At 40.2% G+C, this 25,427-nt stretch overlaps 3 protein-coding genes across 3 annotated transcripts; 2 read left to right on the top strand and 1 right to left on the bottom strand.

Moving 5' to 3' along the window:
• Positions 1 to 1,993: 1,993 nt before the first annotated feature.
• rnaseka (ribonuclease, RNase K a) lies at positions 1,994 to 7,558 on the top strand. Its single transcript, XM_022217927.2, has 4 exons — positions 1,994 to 2,308; positions 3,255 to 3,337; positions 6,287 to 6,413; positions 7,132 to 7,558. The coding sequence occupies exons 1-4, from the start codon at positions 2,234 to 2,236 to the stop codon at positions 7,147 to 7,149; spliced, it is 303 nt and encodes a 100-aa protein (XP_022073619.1). The 5' UTR covers positions 1,994 to 2,233; the 3' UTR covers positions 7,150 to 7,558.
• Positions 4,889 to 24,739, bottom strand: alox12 (arachidonate 12-lipoxygenase). The gene is given in 16 exon segments (XM_022211551.2): positions 4,889 to 8,244; positions 9,242 to 9,366; positions 9,369 to 9,411; positions 9,540 to 9,640; positions 10,368 to 10,489; positions 13,633 to 13,802; positions 14,011 to 14,097; positions 14,856 to 15,059; positions 15,358 to 15,501; positions 15,626 to 15,798; positions 16,058 to 16,164; positions 16,278 to 16,400; positions 16,497 to 16,578; positions 17,806 to 18,007; positions 19,205 to 19,351; positions 24,473 to 24,739. Coding segments are annotated over 15 exon segments (2,010 nt in total). The 5' UTR covers positions 24,473 to 24,739; the 3' UTR covers positions 4,889 to 8,064.
• Positions 10,524 to 12,163, top strand: LOC127532277 (piggyBac transposable element-derived protein 4-like). The gene is made up of 2 exons (XM_051943612.1): positions 10,524 to 10,926; positions 11,053 to 12,163. Exons 1-2 carry the CDS (start codon positions 10,772 to 10,774, stop codon positions 12,017 to 12,019), a joined length of 1,122 nt encoding a protein of 373 aa, XP_051799572.1. The 5' UTR covers positions 10,524 to 10,771; the 3' UTR covers positions 12,020 to 12,163.
• Positions 24,740 to 25,427: the final 688 nt, after the last annotated feature.

Below are 25,427 nucleotides of genomic sequence, written 5' to 3'. Positions count from 1 at the left end.
AATTTCTGTTTTTATTGTTACTCCGCCAAGGAACACGGTGGAGTTATATGAGAATAGGTGTATGTTTGTTTGTTTCTCTGATTGTCTGTCTGTGTGCAACACTACTCAAAAACAGAAAAATGGATTTGATTGAAATTTTCAGGGAAGGTCAGAAATTAAATTTTAGCAGTGATGCAGCTTATAGTCTGGATCTACGGATTTGTTCAGGATTTTTGTATCATTGCGAGATAGTGGCACGACACCACTAACTATGACTACAAGTGAACACTACTTCAGCTGCCTGCTGAGGATCATATGATTGCAATCATACTACAAATCAACCGCTGCAGACTTATCGGGACTTATCTATTGGAAATCATACGAGGATTGAGCAGTCTTAGTGGAGTACTGCACTCTCTGGGTGCTTTTCTTGAATTTAAATGTTACATTTATAAAATGACATTCCAAAGATGCAGCACAATGCTAAGGATATTCATGTTATCTGTGGTTAAAACCTCATTCCCACTTTCCTGTGGCTCTTTATAGCCAAATTCCAAGATGTCACACAACTGCTGACTGGAGAAACTAAAACTCTTGACATTGTTTATCATTTTTGAGATGTATTAAGTATTTGCTAACTTGTACAAACCATCACTTAAATGCAACTGAAAACCTTGTTACCATCCATCCATCCATCCATTCTCTATACACCGATTTATCCTCACTAGGGTCGCGGGGGGCTGGAGCCTATCCCAGCTGACTCGGTGAAGGCAGGGGACACCCTGGACAGGTCGCCTTGTTACCATTGATGTGAAAAATTTAAATCACTTTATTCAACTGCTTGAGATTGTAAAGTGTCAATCAGGAACCAATTTTAGGCCTTCTTACACTGTGACAAGATTTCAAGTTTGAAGACAAGCACTCTCAGTATTTTTATACAACAGAAAATTTTGAATTCCAGAAAATTCTTGAAACCTGGAAATCTGGCTGTATCCACTGAAAAAGATTTTAAAATGAAATAGTGGCATCAACCACATAGACCATTGACTGGTAGATGGAGTTTAGGAAGCATTGGTGGTGTACGGTTAAGTAATATATCAGTCAAACACAATAAACTGTGGAGGCCAATGGAAATGAACTCCTGGACATAATATAAACCACTATACAGGCACACAAAGATAAATAACTGTTACACAGGTATATTTATAAAATACTTTTTTGTCCAGCTGTCCAAAATGTGCACAAAACAGTGAAGAATGTCGCTTGAGCTTGTAGATGTAAGTATTTACCACTTTTTCAGCATTTGGAGGGTAATTTTGTGGTAAATATATGGGTCCGTCCATTATCTATACACCACTTAGTCCTCATTAAGTTTTCGGAAGGACTGAAGTCTATCCCAGCTGACTCAGGGTGAAGACAGGGGGCACCCTGGACAGGTCACCAGTCTATCACACTACACAGAGATAAACAATCACATTCAAACCTACGAACAATTTAGAAACACCACTTAACCTAGGCATGTTTTTGGACTGTGAGAGGAAGCTGTAGAGCCCAGAGAAAACACACGCATGCACAGGGAGAACATGCAAACTCCATGCAGAAAGATCCCAGGCTCAGGTCGGGATGCGAACGGGGATCTTCTAGCTGTGAGACCACAGTGCTAACCACTACTCTACTGTGCAGCCTAAACACACATATGAGGTCCTTAAATGTATCTATGTATTTATTTATTCATTTATTTAAATGTGTAGAGCATCAACACTGTGTTTTAAGGTCTCGTGCATATCTAAACGATCTAGACACCACTAAGTAGGAGCAAAGAAAGAAAAGCTTATATTATGTGCTGACAGCAAATGTTTCCATTTTCCGACGGTGCTTAAACGCAGCGTGGTTAGACGTCAGCATGGCCTCCATGGCCTCTGGTACGCGGAGAGGAAAGTCACGTGGCATGTAGGTCACATGATTTTTCTTTTTTTATTTCTTAAAGTCAACATTACGACAATACAGTCGAAAGGTTTTCCCTCCACATCTGGTAATACACCGAATCAACAAATAACAAATCGTATCTGTCCATGTTGAAATAAACGACTTGGCTCATTGTTTCTGAAGTCAGAAAGTGAATTAAGGAAGGCTTTCAACTTCCTGGAAACGTCCCGGCTCAATCAGAGTCACCCGACTGAGCCAGTGACCAGAAGTTGCTACAGTAGCTGTAGTTTTCTGCCTCTTGTCTCAGAGAACAAGCAGAGTTTTAATCATGCGTGGATTGATTTGTGGACCTAAACTGGCTGCGTGTGGGATCGTGCTGAGCATGTGGGGTGTGATCATGTTGGTGAGTGGGAATTCTTCAGCTCTTTTCTGTGTGTCGGTAAATCTCGTTAATAACACCTTGATTTTCGAAAAGGAAGGATGACGCAGGTAAACAGACAACAGTTTTCCTTAGAAAGAGTTTAATTTTGAGTAAATGAGATAAAGTAGAAGTCAGCAGCAGCAGAGCTCAGCCTCCAACATGATCATCAGGTTGAATCAACAGTCACGAGATCCGTTGGACAAGCTCTTTTTATGATCAGAAATGTAATTACAGTAAGTCGCAATAGTTTTTTTGTTTGTTTTGATTAGGAAAACAGTGACTCTCGTCTCTGACTTTGCCACTCTTCGCTAAATATCGTTGGATGCCAAATAGTTTGAAGTGACTGGACACAGCTATGTCTTTGAAGGTGTTACAATCTTCAAAGTTGCATCTGAACGACTTTTTGATGAATCAAAACAACCAGCAGATGAATCAGTGATGGAAATAATAACGTGTGTGAGTGATAAGTGTAATTCCTGAATTCTGTCAGCATAGGATTTTTTGTGTTGTGACGAACCAGGAAGTTGAGATGCTTTGTTTCATAAATTCCACATGCACGAAGGGTTTAAGAGTTCCTTAAAGTGTAAAAAAATAGGTTTAGAAAAGGAAATGTATTTTATTGTCATTTTTTATTTGGTTGGATGTTTTCAATGTACATTTCTTCAGACTGCAAGGTTGCTCCTGCAAGCAGTATTTGGTGCTTTTCTCTGTAATGCTATTTGTTGTGCAAATAGAGTGCAATTAAAGAAAGTAGTCTGTTTAAATTAATGTAGTGAAATCTTACATTTTTGAATAATAATAGTATAGGAATAATAATAAAAGTAATAGAAACGGTCTGTTTTCAATTTCATTAGCTAGTACACTTTAAAATTCATTAACTCTTCCATGTTGACTGCCGGATCCATTAAGTGTCCCTCCTGTCTCTCAGGGCATGCTGGGGATTTTCTTCACAACGCATTCAGCAGTGCTGATTGAAGATGTGCCTCTGAAAGACGAAGACCTCACCCCAGAGTAAGGCCTCTGCTGTCACATGTCACTCCAAGTCTCTGCCTGTCTCTTCCAGTAATTAGGTCAAATTTCATGTTTCTATGTCATTCCAACTCACTGCAGTAACGGAGAGTAACGGATATCACCGCAAGTAGAAATCTGCTGGTTTAAACCTTTTTGCACTGAGCAGAAGGAAGCAGCGCAGTCAACCAAAATGAAAGCAGCAGAAAGTGGGTTTCATGCTTGACAAATCCAAGCGAAGTTCTATAGCCCTATAGCATAGTACCTGTAAAATATGTATTCAAGGCAAACCCAAAGCAAATTAATAACTGTTCTTGAGCCATTAGCTGTACACGTTTCTCTTTTTTTCTAACTACCAAGACTGCTTTAAACCTGTTGGGGCTCATCCAAACAGTGGATCCAGACTACTCCATGCAAATCTACACCAGAAGCGTGAAGGGCACTGTACACATTCAGATAGCTGATATGTAGACCTCCTTGCCTAAACATCTGCTCCACATCACCTAAAGCAAAGAGCTGCTGACTCTTTGCTTTGGCTTCTTTTTAAAATTGGCAGCACTGAATGTTTGTTCTTTGACTAACAAATCATTTTTAATTAAAGGCTTTTCCCCTCATACTAGGGGTGTAGTAATACACGTATTTGTTCTGAAAATGTTTTTGGTATGTGTCTTTAGGTTATGCGTAGCAAACAAATACAGCCAATACACATGCCAATTTTTCTGTGTGTGTGTGTGCAGACTCTCCCCTTTGTAGTGATGGTAAAAGTTGTTTATAGTCAAACACAAGTTAGGTTGACATCTAAGACTCAAGTAGTTCAATTTTCTAAATGCTGCACTTTAATGGATATTATGTATTTTTTTATTTGAGAGAAAATTTGTGCACAGTACTGGTGTGAAGCTGAAAGCCGATAATGCACAGTACAGTTAAAGCACAGTTAACATGACCTTACCTACTGAGCCATGGTTTTTGTGTACCGTTACATCGCTACTTCATAGCATCTAGAGCAGTGAAAGAGTTGCTTTTCAAACAGCCCCCTCAAATTGCAGCTCTTTTAATGTTTCTCAAGGTGACAAAAAGGGTGGTGGTGTAGCTACTGTTTTAAAGATATCTTTCTTTGCCAACAAATTCACCTACATCCTTTGGAAAGCACAATAGAGTGATATAAGACTTGTCAAGCATTTTTATTCTTTACTACCTATATACACTGTGCATAGTAGATTGATGACTTTTCTGAAAAGCTGTTAATATTATGTACTGACTTTAATTATCTTATTTTCATTGGTGACAACACTGTAGAAGAAATTCTTGCCTTATTGGATACTTTTGAGTGATCACAGCATGAAACTGGCCACTGATTGGTTATCAGTAAAGGGCTTAGTCCTCCTACTGCACATGCATCTGAATTTTCTTTGCTGCATTACGTTTCTCAGTTTGACAAGACTAGATCTGTATGCATTTCTGTCCAAATCTGTGGAAATAAAGACGCATTATTGTGTGCACAAGTTTATGGAAGGTGTATGGAATTGGTCAATCACAAAAGTAAAATCTGAGGACCAGCTTTTTAGTCATTTTAATTCCCAAAACACTCATCACACTTCATCATGCAATAGCACCTGCTAAGGTTAAAATAATCTCTGACCCCCCATGGAGAGATGCCCCAACAGTAGCTGAGTAGAGAGAATGCAGGAAGGCGCCATGAAGACAGAGAACGACTGAACGTCAGATTGACTGTGACATCTACTCCGTCTTTACAGGTCTGAGCTCTGCAGAACTTGGCAGTCCCATCTCTCTGGTATCAATAATAGAAATCTTATTAGCACTTATTTGCCGTTGTTGATAGGTTAACAGATCCCTGTTGCAGTCACTCCTGCTTTCCTGTCAGCTGAAATACGTGAATTTGCACATTTTTTCAGCAAAGAATTGAAAACATCAGATCAAGTGTTAGACCCAAAACAGAGATTATGGTCCTAGTTCTCTTTGCAAAAACAACATTTTTTTATGTCTGAATTCTCTGCAGGTAATAGCAATATTTTCAAAGAAATAGTGCAGCATCTTAAACTGTCGACATACTCATTAGATATTCTGCCAACAAGCTTATTATCTGTTCGGCAGTGGATTTGTTGCATATTGTAAATCACTCACCTCTCTTAGGCATCTCCCCAGCATCCCTTAAACCTACAGTTACGAAGCTGCTGCAGAAAAAAAGGAATCTGAATGCTTGAATAAGTAAATAACACGCCTGTTGGAAATCTTCCCTTCATAAGTAAGATTATTGAGCAAATCAATAACTCCTTGCAAACAAATAGCATCGCTGACAGTGTTCAATTAGGTTTGTACCTATATCATAACACTGACACTACTCATGTGAGGATTTTAAATGACATTTGCCTCTAATTACTTTGGGAGTCTAATAGTCCTGGTGGTGATAGAATTATGAAGTAGTACTAGATCTAACATCGAGTGAAAGGTAGGAACTGTAACCTGGACAGTTCACTAATTCATTGCAGGGCCAAGACAGACAGACAACCAAACACACTCACACACATCTACGGCCAATTTAGTATCACCACTTAACCAAACATGCGTGTTTTTATACTGTTAGAGGAAGCTGGAGCATCCAAAAAACCCAAAAAACAAACACAAAGGCAACGGGAGAGCATGCAATCTCCGTGTAAAAATGGACCCCAGCCAACCAGTAGAATCAAACTCATGACCCCTGTTGGGTTCCAGGGTAGGCTTGCCATTCATCCTTCTTCCGATCTTTATGCTAAGTTAGGCTAATCGTGCCGATATCTTAATCGAGAGAGAACCCAAGCAATTTCCACAATTTCTGAACTCTTGCTTGAAATGTCAGCAACAAAGGAAGCATCAGCTGCCTTTGGTAAAATTAAATTGTTTTTGTGAGATATGTACCTTTTTTCAGACTGGAGTTTTTGTTGTCTGTCCCCTTAGTCCGAACCCCCCTCAGAGGATCTATGAATTGTACAACAAGGTGGGCTACAACTGCTTCATAGCAGCAGCTATCTACATCCTGTTCGGAGCATTCTCCTGCTGCCAAATGAAGCTCAACAAACAGAAGGTGAGTTCTTCCATTCAGCTTCTGGATTTTTATTTTTTATTTATGTTTTCATTTTAAGGTTATTGACTTACTGAACGAGTCAGCGAAAATGTGAATGACGGATGGGAGAAAAAGGATCAATTTGAAACGTGAAAACAGGCCTGTTTGCAACAATTTCCGTTGTGTTGGAGTGAGTTTTAGTTCCTCTAAGAGACTAAAATGTGATCTGGCAAAGTTACTTTGAGTAACAGATCATGCAATGCTACAGTATGTAGTCATTGTCTCTGATCACAAAAGTTGTGATGGTAACATTTGAGAGACAGGATTAGTGCTGTTGCTGTATGACACTGTATTATTTAATGTCAGAACCCCATCACACTTCACACTCTTGCATCAATGCAGCAATGCCAAATTCAATGACAGGGTTGAGATTGACTTTACACCACCTGAAACTGATGAACACCTCAACTGTTTGTTCCACCACACAAATATGTTGGACAAAACCAGCAATATGTGATACTTTGCCTGGGAAATTTGTAATGATGGACCTGAAAATGTCAATCTCCAAATGAAATGTTGTTCATTTGAGAATGAAGTCACATACTGCAGTTTGGAATAGATCATGTGCAAAAGTTACATTTATGAGGCGATAATGATTTAAAACCCTTAATCAGTGTAATATTTATTGTTTAATCAATGGATACCAAGCTTTCATCTGTACTCATGTGTGTTTTTACAGGAGTATCTGGTGCACTAGTGCCATCTGATGGACTGAAGAGCTCCCAGCAGTGTTCAAACAGAAAGATGATGGGTTTTGATTCACCCGTTCTCTGGTCACTGACTTCTGCTTTAGGGTTTAAATGTCATCATCAGGAACTAAAGGGACACTGTGTGGAAACAGATCAGTGTTTGATGTTTTTAGGACTAAGTTAATTCTACCTCTAATCACAAGTGCTTGAATTATTTGATTGTGGTAGTACTAACTACCCACTGGAACTCAGTGAAAAAGTAGTCTTGTTTAAGCATTTAAAAGTTGTGGATTAGTGTGTTGATTTATTCTTGCATACTGCTGTGCTTTGCAAGTGGATGTAGCTCTGATTTTTGCCAGTATCCAATTGTGTTTTAAGGCTAGTCCTTCAATTAAATTATTCATTTCTTTCAGCTTGGTTCAGTCTGCCTGTACAGTGTTTCCAACTGAAATTTGTCTTTATTCTAATCTCAACTGACTGCACTTCAGCTGCTGATTCTAAGCATTTGATGGACATCATCATGACAACTGTGAGACCCTGTACTGGTTCACTTGCTCATTTTCTCTGTTTTTTGTACTGATGAGGGGATTATTTTCCTCCCTGTTAAAGATTTTTTTTTGTTTGTTTCCTTCCTACTGTTACCAACTGCTTGCTATGGGAGGAAGCCAGAGAACCCAGAGAAAACCCACACATGCACAGGGAGAACATGCAAACTCCATGTAGAAAGATTGTGAGAAGACGGGGACGTGAACCGGGGATCTTCGAGCTGCAAGGCGACAGTGCTAACCACCAAACCCCTGAGCCCTCAGCAGCCCTCTCCTAAGACCAGCGTAAAAAATCATTTGATGTGAAAGTAACAACAAATCTCAGAAGTGTCAGGTCTGCACCAGAGAGAGTGGTTCTGCAAGAAACAGTCTGTATTTCTATATAGTGATGCTGTTTTCTATACGGCTGGGCAGGAGGACAAGGTACTGCAGCTGCAATCCTTCATTCTGACTCAGGATGTGGCCCTCGATCTCCTTCAGTTCCATTCTGAACCTCTCAATCAGCTCCAGGGCTTGCTCCTCAGTGAAGTGCTCCTCACTGTACTGGCCCATGGGAATCTAGGCAACAGAAGATGGGAAATTGCAGAAGACACATGATTTATTATTATTTTTAATTGTTTTTTCACGAAGCCTAAGCAGTTATATTTTAAACCAACATTTCTTGTTACAACATAAGAAGTTGGGTGTGGTCCATCTACTATGTCAGCTGCTGGCATTATGAACCTGATCACAGTTCAAACATGAACAATGAGCACATTATAGGCAGCAGAAGATAATTTCTGTGGTTTGGCAAGACTTCAAGTTTAAAACGTACTAAAACATTAATGGGCGAATGATCAGCCCAGTATAATATTTACATTCTATTCTTACAGTGACTTTGAACATACACTGATTGCAAAAAATGTCAACATCTTCATTGGCCAAGTTGGACAACACATTCAAAGAATTTTACCCTGGTGTTGACCCAACTCTCAGAATAGAAACACGTGCATTTAAAAAAGGGCAACAGGCTACAGAGGTCAAATGAGCATTTAGTGAGTGAGTGCAGTAATGACAATGAATCGGATCACCTATCTGATTCACTGTTATGTTTTATGTAGTGCTGCCAATTTGCCCCAAGAATTTAAATCTAAGACAGGCTTTACTGTGTCTTCTATGATTTAACAACTTAATACCTTTTTGCATCTTTTTAATTGATAATATATAGATCTCTCTGACAAAAGAAAGTGTGTTTGGAAAAAAGGCCTCCTTGACACCACAAATGAAAGTGAATTCAGTTCCACTGTATTTTGTAAAGGCAAAAATCTCAGACATCTTGAGACCTATCAGATTTTTATAGTCATTAAATCAGTAATAGATAGAGCCTGGCTGAGATTAAACCAAAAACTACATGCAAAAAAAAGGCATGAAGGGACAAGAAAATGCTTGTCTTCTAATTTTGGTGAATGAACCCTTTAACTAATCAGTGAAGTCAGCTTGCTAAAATTCAAGTTTGAAGCCCTCACGTAAAGTCTCTGTGGAATCTGTTACCATGGAACCAGACAGATGGACTCACTGCGTCTGGTTGGGCTCGTCCCAGATGCCATGTGATAGCCATTTGCACACAGGACTGACTGACATCAGGAAGGCTGGCTATGATCATCTCCATGCTCACAGAATCTTTGTCTGTTGGTGGGGGAGTCTCATGGTGCAGGGAGTGTTGGGAACCCAGGCACACCAGTCAAACTAAGAAAAATGATGTGTAGAAAGTTCATATAATAGACAGTGGACCTTCAAACCACCAGAGCTTCCTGCATCATATAGCATTTTTGGAAACAACAATAAACATCAGTCACAATGTCAGTGTTTAGCACCTGTCCGTTATTCGTTGCAGCATGCTGGACTGTGCTGGTGAAGATGGCCACTGTCAGCAGGGTGGAGAGTTCCTCTCTGCTGCTTAGCTTACTGGACAGACCTGAAACACATATTGAGTTAATATCAAAGATAAAAAGAAGTCCTTTTAAAGGGTAATGGCAAAGCATCAATTCACCCATTCTCTGTAGATCACTTAATCCTCATTAGGGTCACAGGGGGCTGGAGTCTATCCCAGATGACTTAGGGTGAAGGCAGTGGACACCCTGGGCATGTCAGCAGTCTATCACAGGGCTACACATAGAGTCACATTCACACCTACGGACAGTTTAGACTCACCAATTACCTCAGCATGTTTTTGGGCTGTGGGAGGAAGCCTATGCAACTCCATGTCGAAAGGCTGGGATGTGAACTGTGGATCTTCTAGCTGCAAAGCGACAGTGCTAATCGCCAACCCACTGTGCAGCTATGTCAAAGCATAATTAGCAATTTATAGGCTGGCTAAATTAATCTGCCTTATTTATACCTGACAAGTCTCTGCCTTTTGCTAGAGTTTTTATGTCAAGCTTTTAAGCCAGAAAACCTTAAGCCAGTTTCATGCTGTAAAGCTTTAGAATTATTAGACCATCTATTGTTTTCTTAGGAAGTTTCTGGGATGATACAACCAGGCCATCTCTCATTTACCATATAATACATCCCTGACCATGACATGTGTCATTGTTGTGAGATACCTGACATTAAGAGCTTCATCTGTAACTGGTCAAAATGTTCTGGATCATCGGTCTATGTGTTACTTGCTAGTGGAAAAATGCAATATATTTATGACTGACCAAAGTTGGGACACTCTGTGAAGCCTTCCTGTGATATGTCTCTGATCCAAGCTTGGAGCTCCAGGTCCCCCTGCACGTCTTGATCTGACTGGTAGTAGAGGCTCACCATACCAGAGACAAAACTTAAAGAAGAGGGACAGTTAGTTGTCATTCATTCAGAATGCCTTCATTAAAATTCAACCTCTTAGTCCCTACAGCCCCCGCCGTTTCTTTCTCTGACCATCTCTTGACTCACACTCTAGTCCAGTAGGTGGCGGTAAATGGACCTAAAAGTTGGTTGCCAACCGCCAATAAAAAGAACGAAAGAAAGAAAGAAAGCATAGAGAGGGCATTACGCACGAGAGCGCAGAGCGCACAGATAGTTTGGAGGACTTGGACCGTTTATCGTGTTTTTTACAGTCAAAATGAAGAGAAACAAGCGGTACACTACTGAAAAAGCATTTGAGATAATTCTCAGTGGTAGTGGGACAAACGTCATCTTAGAAGATTCGTCTTCTGAAGACGACATTGAGCCACAGCCGGACATTAGTGATAGTGACTGTGACTATCAGTTAAAAAGGTATGTAAGCTCTTTTTTAATGCTCAGTACTTTTATATATATAGTATATAATTACTGAAAGTGTGTCGCTATATTTTTTTCTGAAACGACTGCAAACTCTCTCCTGCACCATCTCCTGCACCTCAGTAGTCGTGAGGATGATGATGAGAATGTCCGGAAAAGACCTGCCAATTACAATCGTCTCTGCAAAATCAAACCATTATACACAGACATAGTGGCTGCCTGTATGGCTCATTTTCAGCCATATAGAAACATCTGTATAGATGAGCGGATGGTAACATCTAAAGCCAGAACAAGTATGAAACAGTACATGAAAGACAAGCCCACAAAGTGGAGGTATAAACTCTTTGTCCTTGCAGACTCTGCTACTGGATATACATGGAACTTTTCAGTGTATTCAGGGAAAACTGACAAACCCGAAGGCAGCACAGGTGCTCATGGTCTCAGCTACAGTTCAGTAGTGGATCTTTTGCCATTTTCTGTTCTTGGTTCGGGCTACACCCTGTTCGTGGACAATTTTTACACCAGCCCTGCTCTTTTTAAGGACCTTTACAGTAAGAACATTGCCTGCTGTGGGACTATTCGAAAAAACCGTGTTGGTTTTCCAAATACAGTTTCCAACAATTCTAATAACATGGGTGGCGTAGATCTTTCTGATGCTCTCATTGGATACTACAGTGTACACCACAAAAGCATGAAGTGGTACAAGACGTTTTTCTACCACTTCTTGGACATTGCTATTGTAAACAGTTTTCTCCTGTTCAAGGAGATGTGCAAGGCAAGGGCTGATTTGACTGAAAAGAGCCATAAAATGTTCAGGGAGCAGCTTGCTGCTGAAATGTTGTCTTTTGCAGTAGGCTCAGCACCCCAGCCAGCACCCATGTTGATGTGCAAGCCAGCGTACTATGGCACGGATGCCACGCAATCAAGGAGATACTGTCGGAGATGCCAGGACAGAGGCACTCCTAGGGTGAACACCCCAGTATATTGTCGAAAATGCAATGTACCCCTGTGCCTCACAGCAAAAAAAAACAAAACTGCTTTGCACAGTGGCATGATGGCCAGTGATTCATCTTGCATGATGATTCTGTAAATATTGTAAATATTTTTTTGTTGATTGGTTGGAGTTGGTTTTATTTATTTTTTATTTTTTTATTTCTGGATTGCATTCTGTTATTGTTATTACTGTTATTGCTATTGTGTAGAATAAATCTGCTCCTGTTGGATGCAAACGTAATCCTTTTGTATGGCTTTATTTTTATATAATGTGTTGGGGTGTATATATATATATATATATACATATATATATATATATATATATATATATATATAATAAAACAAGTTTATTTTACAGCCATAATGACATGGAATTGAAAATAAATTAGTTTTACCATTTGGTGCCAAAGAAAACTCAAATGGAACAGGTGGTGCCAAATTGTGCCAAACTGGAGAACGCCCAGACATTCCTTTACTAAAACCTCTGTAATTTTGCCCTGCTTTACTGTAGCCACTTGCAGCTTTGTACAGGAAATGTCAAGAAGTTACTACATATGTTTCTGGAGTATTTAGGGAGTGCACAGCACATTTTCAAATGGAATTGATACTATAAAGAGAGGTTTTTTTAGGCAAGGAAAAAAAACTTTCATTTTTTCCTGTGTTCCTTCTGCATTTACTCTGACACAGTGGCACCTACAGTGATGGTTACACCTCTGATGAAATCTCACTGGTCTTACCTTTATTTTAATATCAAGATTATTCACATAGAGGTTGTATTTCCAGAGATATAGCCTTTTTATTTATTTTTTTCATTTTCAAGCAGGTGCCTCAAAAACAGGGCTCAGGGACTAAAAAACTGAAAGAAGAGGGACAGTTAGTTGTCATTCGTTCAGAATGCCTTCATTAAAATCCATTGCATTAAACAAAGTCTACAAAACCACGTGAAGGATGTGGTTGCTTCCACATGCCTCAGAAGTTTTCTTTTAACGGCTTCCAAGATATTAGCCAAAACATTGTGGAATATTTGTTAGCTCGTTTCTCATCAAATCTTGGAACTATTGCTTTGATAGTATGAAATGCACTGGAGTAAGAGGAAGCTGTCCACCAGGTTTCAGACTTATAGCACGTATGTTTTTGACACTCATCCATTTTTAGCATGTTTACCAAATTCCCGTAAACTGCCATTCAAAATTATCCAAAATAAAAAAAAAACCATCTAAAAACTGTCACTACAGACATGAAGTCATACATCTCCTGAACATGCTTAACATTTTAGCTTTGGAACTACAACAAAACTTTGAAAAAAAAGAATTTGCAGTGTTTGCAAAATGCAAAATGTGCCACCAAACAGAGCCACATCCAACATTTTTCTCTGAAATGTAATAAAGTGGAAATGTAATAGAAAAGCCTCAAGTAAAATATCTGAACGTTCGACCTAAGCATAGCATGTTAATGGCTGTACTGAGTTACTTTTCACCCAGTGTTTGACATTTAACGCTCAGTATACTATAAAACATTTACTAAAATCAATGAAACTAATTAAATATGAGGTATTGTATAGCTGCCCTGCTCATACATTCCATTTGATTTCCAGACCTTGATCACATTTCTTCATTGCTGTATTAACTCTCCCAAACATTTTTTTTCCCCAGAATAAATCACGTTTAGAATCAGTGTGCCGTCAGATGCAAGTATGAGCATGTTGTCTACCTGTGTATGGCCTCCCACAGCATCAGACTGTGTTCTCTGTAGAAATAGTTTGGCAGCTGGGACACTCCTCTGTCAGTAAAATCAGACTGGGGCTGAAGGGAGTGATAGGTGAGCACCTTGTACTCCCTCTGGGCCAGAATCAACAGGCCATCACCCCCTGTGGACACAACCTACACACAAACATGACAAACATCACTGGGATGATGAGCACCTTTTAATACAGTGAGTGAGTGAGATTATCATTTCTTTCATTCATCAGTTGAATAAATGGAGGGTCTCCTTGCATTTACAGCCTCTGTCAAAATATATTAATGGTTTATTAAATAAGCTCAAACAGCAGAACATCTATTTCAAATGAACTGTCTCAGAGTGGAATACCCGTTTGAAGATGCCATTAGCAGAGATGAGCTGAGTGCGCCCTCTACAGTTGATCTCCAGAGTGTAGCGCAGATGGGGAGCCAGGAGCTGGAGCAGGAAGACAAATAAAACTTACCAAACTACACTCGAGATAAAATAGCATCAGCTCTCAAACAGAAATCAAATGATCGAATGATGATACAGCTTGAAGTAAAGGGTGTACAAATAAAAAACATAGAGCAGGGTTAGAAATATGCCTTTGATGTTCTTACGGGCCCAAAAACCTCCTCAGAACTGGCTTTAGGTACTTTTTGTTTTTTTTAAATGGAGTGAAGTGCATACTGCTCTCAAATTTAAAGTTTTTCAACCTCAAGTCTCATGAAAACAAGATCTCAATCTCAATAAGATGACCTGATAAATTTTTTTTTGTTTTGTTTTGTTTTTTTTAAACAGGGACCCAGCCCTAATGAGGATTACGCGGTATATAGATGATGGATGGATGGATGAATAGATGGATGGATGATTCCTTCCCAATGTCGCAGACTGGTGGGAAGGAACCAGTCTGTGTGTGCTTACTCATAGCAAGCCCAAAGGCACCACTGGATTACTGAGTTTTCTGTTCTCTGTTTTGAATTGATAAGGCCTGTACCTTACTGTGTGGTGTGCTTTGAGATGACATATGCTGTGAATAAAATTTAAATTAGTTTATTTTAACAACAGAAAAGTGAAAATCAGAAATAAAGGCCAGTCTCAAATATAATCTTGTTTCAAATAAAGCTTTGATTCTCTCTGCATTTTAAGTAACTATTACAGACATGGATGAAAATGATGATTCCAAATCATATAAAATTGAGGTAGATGCTTACTTTATATATAGGGTGTACAGCAGGCAGCTGTCGCAGAGTAGCCACACAAAACACCTCTACCACGAGGTGGGTCCTAAGTAGGTGAGACAGCAGCTGGAACACCTGGAATTCAGCGTGACGTACCCACATCTTAGCCAACAGCCAAGCCAGAGGTGGGTCTCTGGGCAAAAATATAGGGGTGTCCAGACCTGGATTCTGCTCAAGCTGAGGAGGAGAAGAAAAAATAGAGACAATCTGGCTCCTCTACATTAAAAGAAACATGATATTTACATACAAAGAACCTCTCAGGTGACAGATCATATGAAGTTCAGACATCATTCATCAATTGTCCTAATTAAGAGATTTAGTTTGTGAGAAAATCATTTGTTTACAGCCACTGGTCAAATTTCACAGAATATAATTTGAGTCATTGCATGCATCCAGATTAGTGACATCCAGCTCATTCATTAATAAATTTCTGTACAGGTTGAGAGGCATAATGGATGTGTATTACAGTATATACCTGTATAGCAATTGGTATGAGTCCTTCATTTGGATGTTGGTACAGCAGACAGAGTGGAGCAGCGATGTACTGAGGTTTACCCTTGATTGTGTTGGAAGGAATCCCATCCATAATGGCATAGTCTAGCAAGTATATATTCCCTGCCTGGACAGGAGTGAAGCAGAAAAATCAGAAGTAAGCACAGTGAAGGACACAGTTCTACAGTTATTAAATGTATACTATTACATTGAAATCTGTATAGACTGTAAAGACAGCTGCTTTTCTCCACCTTAAGTTCCTTGTCCAGGTTGGTTCCTGCAGCCATGGAGCTCTGCACCATGTCTGGTGTGACAGGTAAGTTCTCTGGGAGCTTCATGCACCTCCGGATCATCCTTGGGTTGGAGCCATTCAGACACTGGTAACCAAAGAACCAGTCCTCCTTCCAGTGCTCCATACAATACTCTGAGTTACACACACATACCAGGTAAGTAATAAACACTGGAGGTTTCAGTATTTGTATGCTCAGCAGACTGTAACGGACAGATTTCTCATGGAACACAGTTTTAGAGATGGTCGTAATGGTAAGGCTTGTCAATTTATTGTTTTTACTTTTGCATTAGAAATTTCAATATGTAAATGGAAAATTGTCAAGCTATTTTTTTGCTAGTTAGCATTTTCTCCACCAGGTTTTGTCAAGGGTGTTTAGGGTGTATTTACGCACCAGCTATGGGGCTTCGCAGCTTCCAAAAGATCCGTTTGAAATCATCCAGGTCATTCCAAGACTTCCCAAACCTGATGGCTAGCTTCTTCAGAGACAACTCCAGCAAGCTGATGAGAAGGAAGAGGGCATTTCTGCTTTCTTTTTTTTTCAATGGTACACATTTACCTACCAATTTGTGTGTGTGGGTATGCATGTGTGTGTGTGTGTGTTTTCCACCTACGCATATTGCAAAGAATGTTCAAAGTCGCTCCTCTTCTCATTGTCAAAGCGGGCATCTTGGGGCAAATCTGCTTCTGTTTTGGCTTCAATACATCTGGGGATCCCTGGAGCCCATGTTACCCATCTGACACACAAAACACACAGAATAATACAAAATAGATTAGGTATAAACAATATGAAATGTGTGAAACTGCCCTATTTGTTCTTTCATGTGTTGGACCTGTAAATCTTCTGTCTCTCCTGCAGCTCTGTCTTCCTGTGGGCCAGCAGCTGAGGTAAGGCGTCATCCATCTGTGTCTTTGCTACAGAAACAGGAAGAGGAGGGAGTTGGGAAAGTACACATTATGTGAATGCAGTCTGTACTGATGACTTCTGGGAACTGAAGTTTTTCATTCATCATTGTAGTTTTTTTTCCTACAATGCTCTGAGACAAGTCATGAATTGTGGCTAGCTATTTAGCCATTTGTCAACATAATTTGTTTATTTCAAATGAAGCGGATACTGACAGAATGAAAGTGTTTAGTGGGAATCTGATGTGATTTCAACTTAGATTAGTCATGCCATACTACACAGTGAGCATGACACATTTTAATGTTGACTGAGATCTTCCGGTTCTATCCAGGATCTCTCTGAAATATCCCTGAAAGGAATTTAAGAGTTGTCCAAACCTGAAGACTGACAGGAATTGCATAGGCTCTCTGGGTCTGGCATTCTAAACCTGAACCCATTTTCCCTAACAGTGCAAATGAACACTAGCCTAGCCACGCTATACCCATGTTTCTGACGGCACAAGGGTCTAGGGAAGCTCGACAGGGAGGGAGGCGGGCTAAAAGGTTGTCTATCAAATCCCTCTGCAGCAATTGGGTAGGTATACAACCAATCTGCGCAACGAATAGGCTGATTGTGGCTAAGTCCCATTAGCTTCCCAACCAGCGGAGCCAACTGGTATATTAAGGATTTGCCATATCCCGTCGGCAGAAGTCCAAATACGTCTTTCTTCTCAATGAAACACTTCAGTGCCGTCCTTTGTTTATCTTTCAAGTTGAATTTTAGCTTCAAATCTTTAAGGGCTGTGGCCAAAGCCGAGTCAAAAGATAACTGTTTATTGTGCGCTGGTTGTTTCTGTCAGAATTGTCACGCCTCTGTCGTCACTTCGTTACGCCCGCCTTCTGACTCTACACTTCATGGTGATTGGTCCGGCCAGTTTTAGGAGAATCCAGCCTCGAGCCTTATGGAGGGTAACTAGACCCACCCTGGCAGAGAATTAAATTCGTTGCCGTGAGTTGTCTAGCGCGGCTAGGCTAAATGAACACCCTTGGAAGCTGAAAATTGCACGAGCCAACCATCATGTTGAGCCAGAACAAAAAGATCTCTAGATTCTCACCTTACAGTGCAATGCAATGTCAACGCCACTGTTGGATCAGTTTGAGGTTGGCTGCCTTACTCAAAAGCACTTCAAACACACCTTTATACACACCTTTATGGTTCAGCAGTAGGAGTTAATTCTGTAGGCCTTGATTGTTTCCTACCTGTTCCCTCTCTTAAGACCACCGTGATGTCTCCTATGAGCCATCGGTAACATGGGAAAGTCAGCACTTTGCCTCCACTTGGGGGCTCCACTTTGACATACTGACAGAACCAGTTATCTTCCACCCAGTACTTCTGTTTTTCCAGTTTGACCAATAACACTGAACCTAAAGGTGAAGGGCTGGTCACCTTGTACTGATCCACCTGCAGGAAAAGGAAGAAATGAATGAAGAAAATACAGTATTACAGGCTTCATCACAACCTACTGAATTCCAACAACTAGCTTCATTCACTGAAATATTCTAATCATGTGCAAAATTACTGTCCATTTGATCGATGTACATATTTATGCCACAATCAATCATTTATTTTTTGTGCATAATGACTTAGCACAGACCACCTGCTCAAAAAAGATTCAGTTATGGACCAGAAAAAAGACTTTCCAATGCATATTAAGTGAGTAATTATGAGACATGTTGCTCTCGGATCATGAGTTTCAGTGCATTCTGTAATATGAGTAACTAATGACCTCTTACTTCCAGCTGCTCAGTAAAACAGATGTACTTTCACATTCTACATATCTGATTTGCAGCAGTTGGAAGCTGCCAGCACCAGAGGTGCGATATGGCCAATTCACAATAAAGATTCATTGTACAGAAGGTGATTGAGTCAGTAATGTCAGCTGCCACTGAAATGGGCTCTAACAGGGAATGGAAAAACAAGGTCACTGGTGTAATACGGTTTTTAAAATAACACAATTAGTTATTTGCGGCACCAGCAGATCCAGTGGTACCTGATGAGAGACGTCAATACTGCAGGAATTTTTGGTTCGGTTCAGAATATTAGTGTAATTGTCAGATGTTTCAATGTTAATTGTTAAAAGCAACATTTACAATTTACTGTTTGACTTTGGCCACTTCACTTTGAGTGTATACATAAAGGACAAGTCCATTGCAGGCGATGTAGGTCCTCTTTTAAAAAAAATAGTGAATGGACCACTGGGAAGCATTTGACATAATTTTGAATAACTATGGCAGTTGTCAGTGATTCAGGTTCAAGGTTTATTGTCAGGTTTTGTAGTGTCGTTTGTTTCTTTTTTTTTTGCATTAAGCATTTAAGCAGAGTGTCTTCGGTTCAGTCTGGGACCATTTAAGTAAATTCAGTCTATTGCTATGTCAAACTGTTACATTAGGTGCAATAGGAAACTAAGGCTTTATTAGCACTGTTCATAAGTCCTAAATCTGTCGGTCATAAACTGCATCCTCATCAAGCTTTAATCCAATATGTAATGTGCAGAAAGGACCATTGTCAGCTGTCACATGTCAAACCTGCATATAGGCAAGAAAAGCCAAAGTCACGTTGGTTACTGTCGTTTTACTGCTCCTGCTTCAACACACTTACTGCTCCTCGACAGAAATCCAGTCCAGGGTTGTCCAGCAGGGTGCGCTCACTCTCCCCTTTCTCCCCCACCAGGGTCACAAAGATATAGTTGTTGGTGCCTGAATACTCTGATGTACCAGTTGCTATTGTCACAGTGTACACTTCCATCTGAGAACACACACACACACACACACACACACACACACACACACACACACACACACACACACACACACACACACACACACACACACACACACACACACACACACACAGAGTATGTTGATGAATAAGTGTTAAACTGACAACACCCATGCTTTTGAAGGTAAGGCCTGTTGCTCATGTTGATAGGAGGCATTTTGTGACACATTAGTTTCAGATGATTAACATTCTAATTACTCTATTCAACTGACTTCTCTATTTTAACTGATTCATAAAATTAAGCCTCCTGCTATTTAATCTCCATGGATAAACATCTGACGTAAAATGAGGTGTACTGAAGAGTTCAGCGGTTCCCAACATGAAACTGCTCAGCTCAGCCTCACCAGGAATTACATCAATATTAAAATATGTGCAGTCTTGTTACAGGAAGTGGTGGGGTGTTTATGCAGCTGACTGAAAATGAGGGACATGGAGTTTGGATTGGTGGGCGACTAGATAGTACATATGATTTTAAAGCAAAATTATGTTTTAAAAGTACAGAAAGTATATTAGTACTCATAAGAAACAACATTAGATTCCCACACAGCTAAAATAATGTAACAGGCCAAGTTTAGTTTCAGTTGGATTATGTTCATTTTGTCATTTCTTATTATAGAACTGCGTTACTTTTAAACTGACAGCTAAATAAGGAAAGTATGGTTTTACCTTGCTGACATGTTTTACCTGCAGCTGCTATCAGCTGGTCCGTGGTCTGCTACTTAACAGTTAACGTGAGCAAATGTGCTACACAGCCCCCAACAAAAACAGATCGGCCAAGACTGCAGCATTAAAATAACAGTTTACAGGAAACCTACACACACAGGCCAGTACCTCCTCTGGACATCAAAACACCCAACTGCACACAGACTTTCATTAGTCAGGACACTGTACGAATGGATCAGCATCATAACTGACGATAAAGACAGACATGAGGAGGAAAAACACATCAAGAATGCACTCACACACTGTCAATATCCAATATGGGCCATAAACAAAGGGAAACAACAAGCCAAAAACAAAGAAAAACTAAAAGAAACAAAAACAAAACACACACAAAAACTGGACAATAAAAATAAAGACAAAATCCCCATTCCATATATCCGAGGGATAACAGAACCCATATAAAGCATAATGAAAAAACACAACATCAACACAGCAGTAAAACCGGCAGCTTGTAATTCATCCAAAAGACAAAACAGAACCTGACAATAAATGCAACATCATATACAAAATTCCGTGAAAATCATGCGAGAAAACATACATAGGAAAAACAGGTAGATCATTCAACATAACAATAAAAGAACACCAGACAGAATATGAAAAGGAAACGTCAGCAAAGTAAAGCCATCTTCTTCTTTTCCTTTCGGCTTTTCCCTTCAAGGGTCGCCACAGCGAATCAATTGCCTCCATCTAACCCTGTCTGCTGCATCTTCTTCTCTCACACAAACCACCTTCATGCCCTCTTTAACCACATCCATAAACCTCCTCTTTGGTCTTCCTCTAGGCCTCCTGCCTGGCAGTGGGAAACTCAGCATCCTTCTACCAATATCTTCACTCTCTCTCCTCTGGACATGTCCGAACCATCTCAGTCTGGCCTCTCTGACTTTATCTCCAAAGTCTCTAACATGTGCTGTCCCTCTGATGTACTCATTCCTGATCCTATCCATCCTGGTCACTCCCAAAGAGAACCTCAGCATCTTCAGTTCTGCTCCCTCCAGCTCTGCCTCCTGTCTTTTCCTCAGGGACACTGTCTCCAGACCAAACAACATGGCTGGTCTCACCACAGTTTTGTAAACCTTTCCTTTCATTTTAGCTGAAACTCTTCTATCACACATCACACCTGACACTTTTCTCCAGCCGTTCCAGCCTGCCTGTACACGCTTCTTCACCTCTTTTCCACACTCTCCATTGCTCTGGACTGTTGACCCTAAGTACTTAAAATCCTCCACCTTCTTGATCTCTTCTCCCTGTAACCTCACTCTTCCACTTGGGTCCCTCTCATTCACACACAGATACTCCGTCTTGCTGCGGCTAACCTTCATTCCTCTCCTTTCCAGGGCAAACCTCCACGCCTCTAGCTTCTCCTCCACCTGTTCCCTGCTCTCACTACAGATCACAATGTCATCTGCAAACATCATAGTCCATGGAGACTCCTGTCTAACCTCATCTGTCATCCTGTCCATCACCATAGCAAACAAGAAGGGCCTCAGAGCTGATCCCTGATGTAGTCCCACCTCCACCTCAGCAAAGTAAAACCATACTTTCCTTATTTAGTCATCGGTTTAAAAGTAACGCATTTCTATTACTTTAGTTTAACGTCTACTGCTAAATTTTAATTTGTCTAAAATTGTTAGCTATGACCACAGCAACATGATGTGAACTAGAAGACACCACGGACACACTCCACATTAGTCGGTGGTAATAATGAGTAATTTAACCTCCTTGTCTATCATTCCAGGTAGGTAGCCTCAATAAAACTCTCCAAAGCCAGTTATCAGCTGACTCTTTCAACTTTCTTGTTTACCATTTCAGCTTTGTGCTTATAATCGCATGACTGAAAAACAGTTAAGATTGTCGTATGTAAGCTATTCCATTATCCAGGCCTATATAGATAGATACACTATATTGATAAAAGCATTGGGACATCTGCCTTTACATGCACATAAACTTTAATAACATCAGGGTTTTCACAAGGTTAAGGAGTTTGTTTATGGAGATTTTTGACCATTCTTCCAGAAGCGTGTTTGTGAGGTCACACACTGATGTTGGACGAGAAGGTGTGGCTCTCAGTCTCCGCTCTAATTCATCCCAAAGGTGTTCTGTTTGGGCTGAAGTCAGGACTCTGTGCAGACCAGTCAAGTTCTTCCACAACAAACTCGCTCATCCATGTCTTTATTGACCTTGCTTTGTGCACTGATGTCAGTCTTGTTGAACAGAAGGGGCCATTGTCAAACTGTTCCTACAAAGTTGGGAGCATGAAATTGTCCAACCTGTCTTGGCATGCTGAAACATTAAGAGTTCCTTCCCTAAAAAGTAACTCCACACCATAATACCCCCTCCACCAAATTTTACTCTTGGCACAGTGCATTCAAGAAAGTACCACGCTCCCGACCAAACCCATGCCTAGGTGCTCGATTTTATACACCTGTGGCCATGGAAGTGATTGGAAGACTTGGATTCAATTATTTGAAGGGGTGTCCCATTACTTTTGTCAATATAGTGTGTATCTAGACACCGCTTAATTCTCTGTAGGGTCATTTGGGCAGTTGAAGTCTATCCCAGCTGACTGAGGGCAAAGACAGGGTCATCCTGGACAGGTCACCAATCATTTGCAGGGCCAAAGAGAGAGACAGACAATTGAGCGTACTCACATTCCTACAGACAATATAAAATCACCAGTGAACCTCAACATGTGGTTGGACTTTGGGAGGAAGCTGGAGCACCTAGGGAAAACCCATGTATGCAGAGGGAGAACATGGAAACTCCACACTGGCTGAGAAACAAGGCCAGGACCTTGTAGCTGCAGGACAACAGTGCCAACAACCAGTCCACTCTGTCGCCCCCATTATCCAGGTATTCTTCAAAAAAAGGAGTAAACTGTATTTGTCACGTACTTTGTGACTGCCATGCTGATGTAACAGTTCCCTGGTAATGTGCAAATGTGAAACCTGATGCAAATGAGCTGATAAAACAAGCAAATATGTGGCATAAAGCAAATTTGACAGTCCTTAGACCGTGGCAGCATGTGACTGAAACCAGCTCCTGTGAACATCATGAGATATAATGTACTTGAATATCATGTCCATTTTGGCATTACTGTAGCCCATATCATACCTTGCATCATGACACAAGTTGATAGACTGGACAAATGTTTAACATGATATGCAATCAAAATAAATTGACCCATAATGACTCTGGAGCATCTGGGAGACTTGAAGGTCCGGGATGGTGCAACAGTTGACTGTTTTGATCTGCTGGTAATCCAACCTAGTGTCCCGAACCGAAGCAATCTGTTTGCAGGATTAATTCTATTATATTGTGCCTTTTTTCATTTTTACACAGAGTTGATGCATTGGTGTGCACAGTTTTGATATCTGTTCGATTAATTTAGAAAGCTTTGACTGTGGATTTTCCCGGTGCTTGGACTCCAGAGTGGGGAGTTGAGTGTACTGCTGTAGTAGAAAGGTAAATTCAAAACATGTGTACAAGACATTTCCATAAATTACTGTGTTTTGTTCTTGTTGTGTACTTTGAACCAACATGTGACTTCTACCCGAACAGTGTTAAAAGGAAGTGAAAAGAAGTGGGGTGGTGCACATTAGTTAGTTTAAATAAAGATACATACAAAAATATAATGTATTGATCTGTAATAAAAATAAGTAAATTAAAAAAGGATAGGAGTATGTTGATATGGGGCTGAATGAATAGAGTCTTTAAAGGCTACATCGGAAAGAGGTCGTATAATATCAAAAGAAACTCCAAATACACTGTAACCACTGCACAAGAGTTTTTGGAGAAGAAAAGTGTAAGTGAAAACCTGAGCAGCTGTGTCCCTTGTATGGAATCCAGTAGAACCTGTGGAATATTTCAAAGTGCAAAGTAGAGCAACAAAACACTTATGAAGAAAGGCAGAACATCTCCTCACACACCTGTGAAAGACTTGTAACATTCACGCCCAGAAGCATCCAGTCTGTCATCAAAAATAAAAGTGAACATGCTAATATAAAAATAATGAGAATTTTAAAAAAGCAATTTCACAAAGTGTCGACTCACTTGTGTTGCATTTAAGTTGTACGTATTTTCGATGTAGCCAATCTGACTTGTTGGAAAACTTGAAAGAAAGAAAATGCTTATATTTGATGAAGGAGATTGGAACATAATTTCAAACTAATAAAATCTAATCTAAAGTGATTTATGGCGTCACCGCTAATATTAAGCTATTTAAGTGAAAAAGTACTTTGTGGATGAAGAGCATGAGCATTTCAGCTTGTTCGGAGTAAGTAATGACAATTTACTATACAAGATTGCACTCAGCTGTAATACACAGATACACACACACACACACACACACACACACAGATATCCTACCTTGGCACAGTGTTTTGTTCACAGCTTAGTATCACTTCGCTGTTTCTCTTTTCCTGTATTTCCTTTGGTTCTGTTTGTATTCTAACAGTTAATTCTCTTGTTATCTCAATTCTAGATTTTGTTTCTTCTCTTTTTCTCACTGCTGAAATAACTCACAGGACTCTGCTTTCTACAGTTTTCTAGCCAATGTGGCATTTCTGCATGCAAAAATCTTCTACCTCTGTAGCCAGTTTGAATCTCTTCAGCAGGCGTTTCTGCAGTCCACTCACTGCCTCACAGCTCCTCCTCTTCCCTTCACTCAGTCCTTTGTGTAGCTCACCTTACACACACACACACACACACACACACACACACACACACACACACACACACACACACACACACACACACACACACACACACACACACACACACACACACACACACACACACACACACACACATGTTTGTACTTCTATCTTAGTGAGGACATCCATAGGCGTAATGCATTTCCTAGAGCCTTACCCTAACCTTAACCATCACAACTGATTGCCTAACCCTAACCCTTACCCTAACCCTAACCAAACCTCAATTCATACCTGTTCTCTAAAAACAAGTCTTCACCCTCAAACATGGCTGTTTCAAAGTGAGGACCGGCCAAAATGTCCTCACTTTGTAAAAATGTCCTCACATTGATAGTTAAATGCAGAAAATGGTACTCACCATGTAGCAAGTACAAGAACACACACACACACACACACACACACACACACACACACACGGAGAGAGGGAGCGTGAATGTGAGAGAGAAAGAAAGAGAGACATAGAGACACATTACAAAAGTGAAATTGGGTCATTATCTGTGGTGCACAGTGTCAGATAAGATCAACATTACATAGCAGCATACGAGCAGCAACTTTGAAACCTTATTCAGAAACAGAATTTCATGAATTACGCAGTGTCACAAGTTAAGAAA

This window comes from Acanthochromis polyacanthus, chromosome 23 (assembly GCF_021347895.1).
Source record: "Acanthochromis polyacanthus isolate Apoly-LR-REF ecotype Palm Island chromosome 23, KAUST_Apoly_ChrSc, whole genome shotgun sequence".
NCBI lineage: Eukaryota > Metazoa > Chordata > Actinopteri > Pomacentridae > Acanthochromis > Acanthochromis polyacanthus.
Note: the sequence above shows the minus strand (reverse complement) of the source record. Positions and strands in the feature narration are given on the sequence as shown.